Source organism: Pempheris klunzingeri, chromosome 17 (assembly GCF_042242105.1).
Source record: "Pempheris klunzingeri isolate RE-2024b chromosome 17, fPemKlu1.hap1, whole genome shotgun sequence".
Taxonomy (NCBI): domain Eukaryota; kingdom Metazoa; phylum Chordata; class Actinopteri; order Acropomatiformes; family Pempheridae; genus Pempheris; species Pempheris klunzingeri.
Window position 1 is genome coordinate 11,757,018 of NC_092028.1, and position 10,572 is coordinate 11,767,589.

Consider the following 10,572-nt stretch of genomic DNA (forward strand, 5'->3'; position numbering starts at 1 on the left):
AATAAGAAAGAAAGAGAGAAAGAAAACCTGCAGTCGTTTTTGCACCTGATGATCTCTCACTGATCTCTGTGATGGGTGTAACGCGGCTGTGATCTCCTGTGACTTTCCTATCACAGCGCCCTCTGGTGGAGGAAGAGCGTGCCTGCCGCTGGGCGGGCCCTCCAAAGTGAGCCGAGCCTCACTGGCGGTGACTCATTAACTTTGTAGGTGTGTCTCTCCCTCACACTCACTTTCTGTTTCATTTCCTCTGTTGAAGGTCCGCACAGGTAAAACAAAGCGACGGGCTTCGATCTATGTTGTTTTGTCTCGTTATGCTCTTGAGAACAGACGCTGGTTTCAGGTTGTCTTTGCAGCAAGTGCACCAGGTCATACTGAACAGACATGATTGTACAATGCAGTGCGCTTTTAGATAACTGTGTCAGACGAGTTAAAAGTGTTCTGTATACATTGTGAAAGCAGTGCTCTGGTGCAGTGTACAGTAAAGGCTACAGAAGACATTTGAGATGGATTATTAGATTTATCATCAGGGATTACTTTCTTGTGCAAAGTGTGCTGCTTATGTTGTGATCATAGATGTGGAATTACTGTATGTCCCCCCCCCCTAACTGATCATCTGACTGTTTCAGCCCTGTCCACCCATCCTCATACACTCAACTTTTCATATAATTAATTCAGCAGCTGTATGATCAGATTTTATGGGGTCCAGATCTTCAAAACCTCGTCAGTCCAGCTTGCATTTGTCACACAGATTTGCAGCTTTAACAGATGAGTGACATGAGCTCAGATTGATGAGTTTACCCAATCACTTCATCGCTGACTGTGACTCTTCAGTGAAAACCCACTTTCTCGTTTCCTGCCGCGCCTTTTTGTGCACAGGAAATGGAGTGATATTTGATGCCTTCCTTAACACTTAAGTGCTCAGTATCCTCCATCATGCACGTTATTTGCAAGATACATTTGAATTTTTACAGATGAATGAAACTGATTTTCATCAACAGTGACTGTTGGATGCAAGACTGATCCAGTACAGTTAATTAAAAACAAGGTGCACTAATATTTATTCACACTTCCAATTTATTAATAACAGCATACTGTGTCCCAGTGGGTCTGGAACATGGACTTAAGGTGGTCAGTCTGTTGAAAACACTGTGGGAAGTTTATTGCCATCTGTTTACTGTTATATCTATACAGACTGACTTTCTTGTATCAGCGTACTTTGAACTTAACACACAAGCATCCAAGTTGCAGCTCATAAGATTACAGATAAACAGTTGTTAAAGAATGTAACGGCATTGTGAGGCTTCAAACAGGAAGTCCTCAGACGGAGGTGTTCACTGAGCTTAGAGGGTCACAGAGTGTCATCAGGAGGTTGTAACAGTGATACAGAGTGACTGGAAGAGTCACAGAAAGGAGAGGAGTGGACGTCCTTTGGCCACATCCCAATTTATTGAGACACTGAAAATTTTTTGTTGTGGTATACCCACCACTGTTGTTAGCTTTTCTTTCAATAAATTGTTTGAGATGAAGAAATTACCATTGCATGCTTCTACTTAAATGCCCTACTTTCATGATATAATATCACTGTAGCATTAACTTTTTACATTTTCCATAAATTTCACCTGAAAGTCGAATATCCCTAACTTTTTGTGAGTAGTGTATATATATATATATATATATATATATATATAAGTATGTTTTTTTAATAGAAATAATATGTAGTTGGACGTGAAAAGAATCTTAGGATGCGAATCCTGTCTTAAGATTTCTGTTTTTTTATTGTTTCATTTGGATAGAAGACCGTGAATGGAGAGGAAAAGAATCCGGTTAAGGCGCATTTCCAGTGAAGGAGAAGAAGATGAGGACAGGAGAATAAGCAGCAGGAGCAGAAAGAGAGTCAGATATATGGAAGACGAAGAAGAAGATGAGAGCAACGAGGAAGATGACGAAGAGGAAGACGACGATCAGCCGGGCCTGTCGATGCAGACCGGCCACGACCAGAGAACGCAAGGCAACAGTGAGTTTTTAGAGGCGGGTCATGCATTGAGCATCTGTTTCTCTTTTTTTAAAATGTGTGTTTTTGACAGCATGTTCCCCAACGAAGTACTGCACTGAATTCTCTACAGATCATTGTCTTACGATCACAATCACAGTATTCTCTTGTGAAGTACTGGTAACTGGTACTGATGTGTGCAGTCATTAATATGCAAAATCTAGGACTCCTACCTGTAACATGTGGAAGCAAAACGGGCATTCTGGATGTAGAGAAGCTGGACAGGGGTAAGCAGAAACTGATTCTTATTCAGTTGACTTCATCATTCATAAAGAAGTATATTATTCCCTTAATCTTCTCTTTTTTGTTTCTTTGCTGCTGCATGGGGCCGCTCTGTTTAGGGGAGGAGTGCATCATGTGTGAGGACCACTGGTTCACCCCCCCTACCTTTGAGGACTTGGGCGGAAAGGGTTGCAGCAAAAAATGGAAAACAAGTATTTTCTATGAAAATAAGCCTCTGCAGTTTTGGTTTGAGGTAAGATTTTAATAATTCTGCACAGTGCACTTGTCTTTACCCAAGAAACACAATGAGCAAGAACTAAAACTAAATAAACTGGCTAACTTCTCACAGCAAGGTTCCTTAACCACTACGGGGTATAAAAGGAGAGGAAACGAGTCCACAAAGGTAACTGAACATCAGAATACGATGTGATATTGGTTTTGTCGAGCAAATTCATGCAATTGTTTTCTTTATTCTCCCAGAAAAAGAAAGTCCCGTCATCAAATTGCACATCAGAAGGTTTGTCTGCATTTTCTTATTGATGTAACTGAAGCCCGAATTAAAACAGCAACAATAAGCAGAGTGCATGCCGAAACCATGTCATTTATTTAATGTTTATTCAATGTCTAGACCTAGAAAATAGTAATTAACGACTACTCTACTCTACTAAAGTATATGTGCTATTTTATTCATTAGAGTCAGACATACAGTTGGCAGAAGAAACTGAGGAAGATGATGTTAAAGATGAAGACTGGCTTCCAGGCAGTGAAAAATTGGTACTGGGGAAAGAGGAGGGAGAGGAAGAAAGGGCGGGGGCTGGAAGTAGAGGAGAGGTTGTGGACTCTGGGAGTAAAGAAGAGGAAGATGAAATAGAAAAGTGGGAAACGGAGGATGAGGATATTCCTGCTGTTGCCGATAACGACAAAGACCGCGGTGTCTTTGAAGGTGACGTTTCCTGCAGGAACCATCATCTGTATAGAAATACTATCGCTGGAACGATTGTTAGCACGTGAGCTACTAGGCATCTCTTCATGGGAGGATGAATGTCAGTCTTCCTCTTTCAGAAAGGGAGCCAAAGTTGACAGTTTCAGCGCTCAAGAAAAGAGTATTGCAGAACGAAGTGAAAGTCCTCATCAAAAGGCTTCCACAGGTAAGATGGAGAGAAACTGTGGAAACATTTTTACACGTCATAGCATTTAAAGCACAGGTGTATTTATTATTATAGCTGCTTTCTACTGAGGGAGACTTTTTAAAGGCACTGAGCTATCTCTAATGTTATTTATTAATTCCTCCTGTGCTTTTCATACCATGACAAGTCACAATGTCTGTTGTGAAAAATGAATTCACGTGGTTGACAATTCACGCCACCCATTTGAAATATGCTTTGTATTCTGTAAAGTTCATTAACTCAGTCTCGAACCAAAAACATTTCAAATATGTGAGCGTGCAGAGACGGCTGTTAGCAGGACTAGTTTATGTAGTGCTCCTTTTTCTCTGCCTTACAATTTAAGATTTAATTGTCGGCTCATTTGTATGATGAGAGGCAGGGGTACACCCTGGAGTGGTCACTAGTCAATCACAGGGCCAACAAATAGAGACAGACAACCATTCATGCTCACATTCAAACATACAGGCAATTTAGAGTCACCAGTTAACCCTAAATGTCCGGAGTAGCCGGCAAGCACGGGGAAAACACCTATCTCATCAGCAAGCCTCAGCTAGCCGGAATACAGTTTGGTTTTTCAACTCTGTTTTATAGTGTTGTGGAAAGATGAGAGGTTGTTGAAGGATCATGGAGGCCGACACAGAGACACACGGGAGACCCAGATGGCTCACGTTGTAGTAATGTTTACTGATGATCAGGAGAAGTGACACCAGCAGAGCAGCAGTTCATGCAAGCAGTGCCAACATCAATTCCTAATTCCCATTAGGTATACGTATATTGTCCAGATTACAGACCAATACGGAGACAGCTAGTCTCAATAGACAGAACTCAACCTTGACTAGCACAGAGAGCTCTAGCATATCTTGCAGTGTCTGTCTGTCGGAAAGCCATCTTAGGGCAAGATAAGGCCTTAACGTGGAGACAGGACTCAGACCTGTGGAGGTTAAAGTGACCTACTCTAACCTAGAGCATAATTTAGGGTGAAAGGGGAAATTTTCCCTCACATATAGTTCTACTTACATTTTCCATGTGTTTTTTTTCCCTCAAAAAATGATATGATGATATCATAAATTTCTGTGGTAAGATGCAATGCCAAAAAGTCAGACTCTTAACTAATAATAATAAATAATAATAATAAAAAATAATGATCATATTGTATGTCAGTTGCACACCAACCTTTTATTTTCAACCTGGGATTTTGGGATTGTTGTTTTTTTTTCATATATTTTTCCAATTTCATCCATTATTCATAATAATTACTGGCAAATTCTTGGTGTTTTTAAAAATAAAAATAAGATACAATAATGAGTCCCTCTGTAAACATACTGTAGCATGTAGTGCACGTCATCAACTCATCTCACGGAGGCTTTTTGTTAACTCTGTTGGTGATGATATCACTTTGTACCACAGAATAGTGCTCTGATGATTGTGTATGTGCTCTTGTTTCAGGCCAAGACTGACTGTCAGTCCAACTGCACGGACCATCCAGAACAAGGTTTGCAATAATTGTCATAATTGTCCTAATTAAGCAAATAGAAGTTATTAGTGTATGAGCAATGTGTTTTATTTGATTAATTTGTGAGGGCAACCAGGGCACCGCTGGTTGATTCTATGGCAATGATTAAGTGTTACTTGTGAACAGACAGTTGGTGTAATCCACTGGACTCCATCACAGCAGCGACACACTTCGAGCCCTCGCAGACGTCACTCTCACCCGTCGGTGGAGGCGTTGAGGAAGAAAATGGAGGAGAGTTCGCACAAAGTAATGAAAGCAAAGAGCACGGACGGAGAAAAATCAAAACTGAAACAGGAAATTCCCCAACACTCGCATCTGCACCAGTTACCTCAAGCCCAAACATCAAACCTGAAATACTAAATGAAACTGCACTCATTGAATCGAGCTCCCCTCCGCCGGCAGTCACTTTGGTATTTTTTGGTGGCAACAGGATAGGTTAGCATCTAATTTTAAGCTCTTCAGTTGGCAAGATGATTTGAGATTTCAAGGATTTGTTTTGATATTTGTATTTTGTCTCTTCTTGCCTAGACGGCTTGGAAGCGACAAATGAAGAAACGGGGCATTGCGGAGAAGAGGAGGAAGCAAGAAACAGAGCTGAGATTGTGCCTGGAATGCAGAGGCGATGGCTCAACAGATTTGAATGCTCTGAAAATGCCACTAATGAGCATTTTGATATGTCAAGATCTGAAGCAGGTGGTCAAGCCTTTGCAGCTGGAAATGCCCAAGATAGCAGCGCAAATGCATCACCCGTTCTGAGAGATGTTAAGAAAGAATTCGTAGAAGCAATGAGTAAGTTGTTCGGAAACCAGAAAAGAGTAATTGTGTGTTTTGTTCGTGCATTAAAACAGAACATATCATTTGAAATCGAATTTTCTACTAACTGTGCAGGTGGGGGCCCTCCCACTGAGCAGGTCGAGGGTAAAGACGAGAACACAGATGGCTCCACCTCTGGCCACGATGCAGCACAGTTACATGTGGCGAGCCTACATAAAAGGTAAGGTCTAACAATCTCATTATTTGGGGTAAATAAAGATTAATTCATTTGTATGCAAGGCACAAAAGATTTTTTCCTTCCACAGCCGCCCACAAACAGTCCAAACCTCAGGCGGCCCTCAGTCCCCCGACATGGAGGAGGGTCTGCCCTCTGGGCCCTGTGATCTGGATGCAATGGACCTTGATCAACTGAGGAGAGAGAAACTTAAAATGCAACTAAAGGTCCTCAAGTTACAAGAGGAGTACTACACCCAGAAAATGAAGGGACGTAAAAAGTGATACTCATTGGAGGTGGAAAATAGGGCAGTGCCATCTCTCAGGGATGTCTGAAATGATAGTTGGTGTCAAAAACCGCATCCTAGTCCATGTCCGCCACTGTCGACGTCACCATCTTCACCATTTCCATCTGTGCTGGGCTCTCTCTCTCTCTCAGTGGAACATGGAGGGATTTCTTTGAACTTCAAACAATGAAATCAGCGGCTCGAGAGCTGAATCACAACAAACCCTCTCACTGCGAATTCGTGTTTAACCCTGTGTTTTCCCATCTGTTGCTGTGGTGCAAACCCAACACGCCCTCCCCTGATAGGTCTGTGCATGTCTTTGCCCGAACACCATCTCCTTGCAACTAATTGGAACCGCCAGGACTCGTCTGTCACGCAGAACAGACTGCTGATCTCAAACAAAGGTTAGGTAAAATAAACAGCTTAGGGCAGCTCCTCCAATATGGCCGACATTGTAATAGATCTTAATCCTTTTGCTCTTCCGTCACTCAGTGTGAAAGAAAATGATCACACTGCGCACCAGTCACAGACTGTATATTGAAGATGGTACGAACATAATCAAAGATGTATTTTTCAGAGCTGCAAACTTTAAACTTCATTTGAGTCGCTCTGCTGTTTGCTGTTGAACTTGACTTACAGGCCTGACTACGTTTGTGACTCACTTTTGACCCTGCAGAATCCGGAACCAATAAAAAAGCGAATAAAGTGCTTTAATATTGTTCTCATGGCCTTTGGTGGCTGTGGCAGAAAAATGTTGTGATAATTAATTATAAGCACTGTTCAGTAATTAATATGGTCTGTAAAATGTGAGAATAGTTTCTTATTCTGATGAAAATAACATGCTAAAGTGAAAGAAAAAAAAAAAAAAATACACTGAATTTGAAACACTGAGCAGAATAATGCCTCCACTAAGTGCATTCATGAGACAAGCCTGAGCCCTCGATGGCTCAGGAGGTGATTTATCGGACTATTAATCTGATAAGCTGCCATTTTTACACTCTTCTGCGTGAATCCGTGTGTTTGTTCTATGTAAGTTCCTTGTGTTTACAATCAGGCAGTGCCCGATTCCCTGAGCAAGACGCCACACGTCCTGCTCTGTCTCCAGGCTGAGATTCAAACTAGGAGGAGTGTGGGAGAGTTATATTCTGAATACATCTGTGAGCAAAGCCAAGTCAAAATCGATTTAATGATCAGTGTCTGGTGACTAAAAGTTGCAGCTAAAACTGCAGTTTACGGTGGACAGTAAGATCTATCCTGTGTTCTGTCTCTGAGTCTCTCAAGTGTTGAGCTAAGTGATGTAATCGAGTACAGATGGACACAACAAAGAGCCCAGAACATTTATTACCAGCTTCTTTTGCATTTATGTGTAACCTTAAAAAAAACAAAAAACAGACTTACATACCATTATTTTGTACACTTGTATTTACAGTTCAGTCGAAGCAGTGAGCGTTAAACAGTCGTTACTGCGACAGCCTCTACTCTGTCATATCTTCTTCCTCCTCATCTTCCTCCTCTTCGTCATCTTCATCAAAGTATTTATCCTCCGCATCTCTGCTGACTATGTCCAAGTTGTCGTAGTCTGGGTTCTCATCCACTTCCCTGTAACGAACACACACACACACACACACAAACACTTAGAATACACACTTTAGACAGCAACATACAAACTTTGGTGATATGTTTGAATGACAGACTTTCTTGTAATTTTTTCTGGAAGTAACTTTTCAATGTATTATCATTAATTCACTATAAGTGCCATGTTGTCCCTTTATTATTTTGTATATTAGGACATATTTAACCATAGTAGAATATTTTAAGTAGATATTTATATACACATACATCAGGGGGACTTGACTGACAACTGATTCGTGCATCAGAGCTCCCACTTAGCTGACTGTTAAATGTCTGTGTGCCACAAATGCAATTTTAACAATAGTGATGTAGTGACATTAAGTGGTGTTGTGGCTGACCTGTAGTTGAAATCCTTGTCTTTGCCGTCAAGGAAGCGTTGGTGCATCTGACTGATGAACTCCTCCTTGAGCAGAGCCTTCTCCTCTGGGGTGGGCCCCCCCTCCTGCTGCTGGACAGTATCATCTACAGCGGGAACAAAGAGGGAGACGCGTGTCGACTGACAGAACAGAGAGGGGAGCAGTCAGAGTAAGATCGTGGTGGTGGTGGTGGTGGGGGGGGGTGAAGGAGAGCAGAGACGTCTAAGTCTCTCCGCTTAAGCTCGCAAGACTTCAGCTCCATCCCTCAGCCTCTCTTACCATCATCCTCTTCATCCTCGTCCTCCTCCCGTGCTCCCTCCTCTCTCTCCTGCTGCTCCTGCAGACGATTCTGGATGAGACGCTCCTGGTAGGAGTCGAGAAGCAGGTGGGCGAGCCCTCCTGTGGCTCCCGCCGGCGCCCCCCCTGTATCATCCAGCTGGGCCTCCAGAGAGCGCTCCAGCATCTAAACGTCAAACATTCAGAAAAGAAAAACTTAAAAACTGCTAAAACTGAACTATTAATTATGAAATAAAACTAGTGCGTGTTTTAAACCTGACAGCACTGACGCTGCGTCATGCTCTCACCTCCTCATCAGTCAGGTACTGGCCAATATATTGTTCATACAGCAGCGGCTCCCTCATCCGCATCTGTTCCTCACTGAAATACTGACCCTCTGGAGGAGGAGGAGGGCAGAACAGGGGGATGAAACTATTTGCATGACACCACTAGTGGCAAGTGAAAAATATTTTGTACTATAATATGATTTATGTAAACGTAAAAGAGAAAGCACACACTTTTACAGGAATCATGTTTGGCAGCAACCTTTAAAGAATGTGCTTTACAGTCATTTTAGCATTACTATGGTAAGATAGAAGAAGTCTTAACTGGTGTGAATCGATAGACTCTTTAAAAAAAAAAGGCCCCTACCCTTCTGCAGGACCCTGAGGGCAGCGTAGCGCTGGTTTCGAACTCTGGTCCTGTTGGTGCACGCTGCAGCTCGCCTCTGTATCACCTTGCTGTAGTGTTGAAAACGTGGATCTGAGCTGACGTGGGCAAACTCCGAGAGATGCTTCGGCTTGAGGTGGGCCTAGAAACAGGGGGGAGTGCACAACACACAGAAAATAGGTTAGCAGACAATTAAAACAAAAAACAAATATAGAGACTTGGAATATGATAATATCCTAATAATAGTCTTCAACTTAGTCTGGGAACTGCCTGTGTCTCATGGAGAAGCAAAAAACGCACAACAATTAAACTTAATCACCTCTGACATGTTTAAATCTACTGACACTAGAATCTTAAGGTGGATCATTCATACTTTTCATTTAATCACCGTACTCTGAAAGTATGTTTTGAGGAAGCTACCAGCCCCTTTCAGATGAACACATACATGGTACCTCTCCAGGAACACCAGCGGCCTGCTCCGGTACTGATGCAGGAGCTCCTGTGTGCGCTCCTTCAGGGTCAGCTCAGCCTCTCCTATCTGCTGGCTCTTCACAGGGCTCCCGCTCCTGGCTACGGCCTCCACCATGTCACTCACACAGGCGGACTCAGCCTAGCAGCACACACGCGGAGGCATGATAAGTAAAGTATGTTTGCGCTACACGTGTATAAAAAGAGAGCCGGTGCTGCTGGTCTCACCTGGGTGTCTTCCCGTGGCTGCTGGGTGTCTGTCGGGCTGCTAATGTAACCTGTCCGCGACAATTCCTCTGGTAATTCACTGTTGTCTTCACTGTTGTCTTCACTCCTACACAAACTCGGTTGTGTTTTGACAGGAGGCTCGATTTCTCCCCACATAATGGACTGTTAGCCGGCTCTCAATAGAAAGCTCCGGTTAGCTAACCATTAGCTAGCTTAACGTTTGTGTCCGTTGTCAGATTATTTTAACGTCACCGTGTGTGATATGTTATCATAGGCGGCGAAACAAGCTGGTTTATTTTTTTAATGTATTTATTTGAGTCTCACGTGAAGAATATAATTAATTAGAAGTTAATTTCACACATACGTTTACCCCTGTATGTTTTGCTGCCATGTTGGTCCGTCATTATTATCTGCCCCCTGATCTGTGACCGACACATTGGTTCCGTCCTGGTGCTGTTTATTTTGTTCTCTGTCGTCCTCTGGTGGAGGTAACACTTTTCACATTTGTAAGAACTTGAAATTTCATGTACATGTTTGCAATGATTGCAATAGTTGCAGGATACAATAATTCAGGCAGTGCTGCTACAAATATTTGTATTCATTCAACTTTTATTGACCCCGATTATCATTTTTGGAGTTTCAGAGCACAAAAAAAGCATTTTGGGGTTTATAATAAAAAAGGCTGTACTGTATATTAGCTACTTATGCAGATAAAGAC

At 42.4% G+C, this 10,572-nt stretch overlaps 2 protein-coding genes across 4 annotated transcripts; one reads left to right on the forward strand and one right to left on the reverse strand.

Moving 5' to 3' along the window:
- Positions 1-237: 237 nt before the first annotated feature.
- LOC139216495 (ABC transporter F family member 4-like) lies at positions 238-6,939 on the forward strand. 3 transcript variants are annotated; one of them, XM_070847626.1, is made up of 13 exons: positions 238-266; positions 1,794-2,014; positions 2,194-2,277; positions 2,392-2,525; positions 2,622-2,675; positions 2,753-2,789; positions 2,967-3,215; positions 3,335-3,420; positions 4,885-4,930; positions 5,078-5,386; positions 5,480-5,740; positions 5,840-5,945; positions 6,031-6,939. In XM_070847626.1, exons 2-13 carry the CDS (start codon positions 1,804-1,806, stop codon positions 6,221-6,223), a joined length of 1,770 nt encoding a protein of 589 aa, XP_070703727.1. In that variant the 5' UTR covers positions 238-266; positions 1,794-1,803; the 3' UTR covers positions 6,224-6,939. The 3 variants fall into 3 exon arrangements, with proteins under 3 accessions (XP_070703727.1, XP_070703728.1, XP_070703729.1); XM_070847627.1 differs by having other exon boundaries at positions 2,215-2,277; XM_070847628.1 differs by lacking the exon at positions 2,967-3,215.
- A 621-nt stretch (positions 6,940-7,560) lies between these two features.
- On the reverse strand, positions 7,561-10,256 carry ccdc97 (coiled-coil domain containing 97). Its single transcript, XM_070847629.1, has 7 exons — positions 9,855-10,256; positions 9,604-9,768; positions 9,141-9,300; positions 8,798-8,886; positions 8,493-8,676; positions 8,196-8,319; positions 7,561-7,824 (listed from the first exon to the last, which is right to left on the reverse strand). The coding sequence occupies exons 1-7, from the start codon at positions 10,008-10,010 to the stop codon at positions 7,701-7,703; spliced, it is 1,002 nt and encodes a 333-aa protein (XP_070703730.1). The 5' UTR covers positions 10,011-10,256; the 3' UTR covers positions 7,561-7,700.
- Between the last annotated feature and the right edge of the window lie 316 nt (positions 10,257-10,572).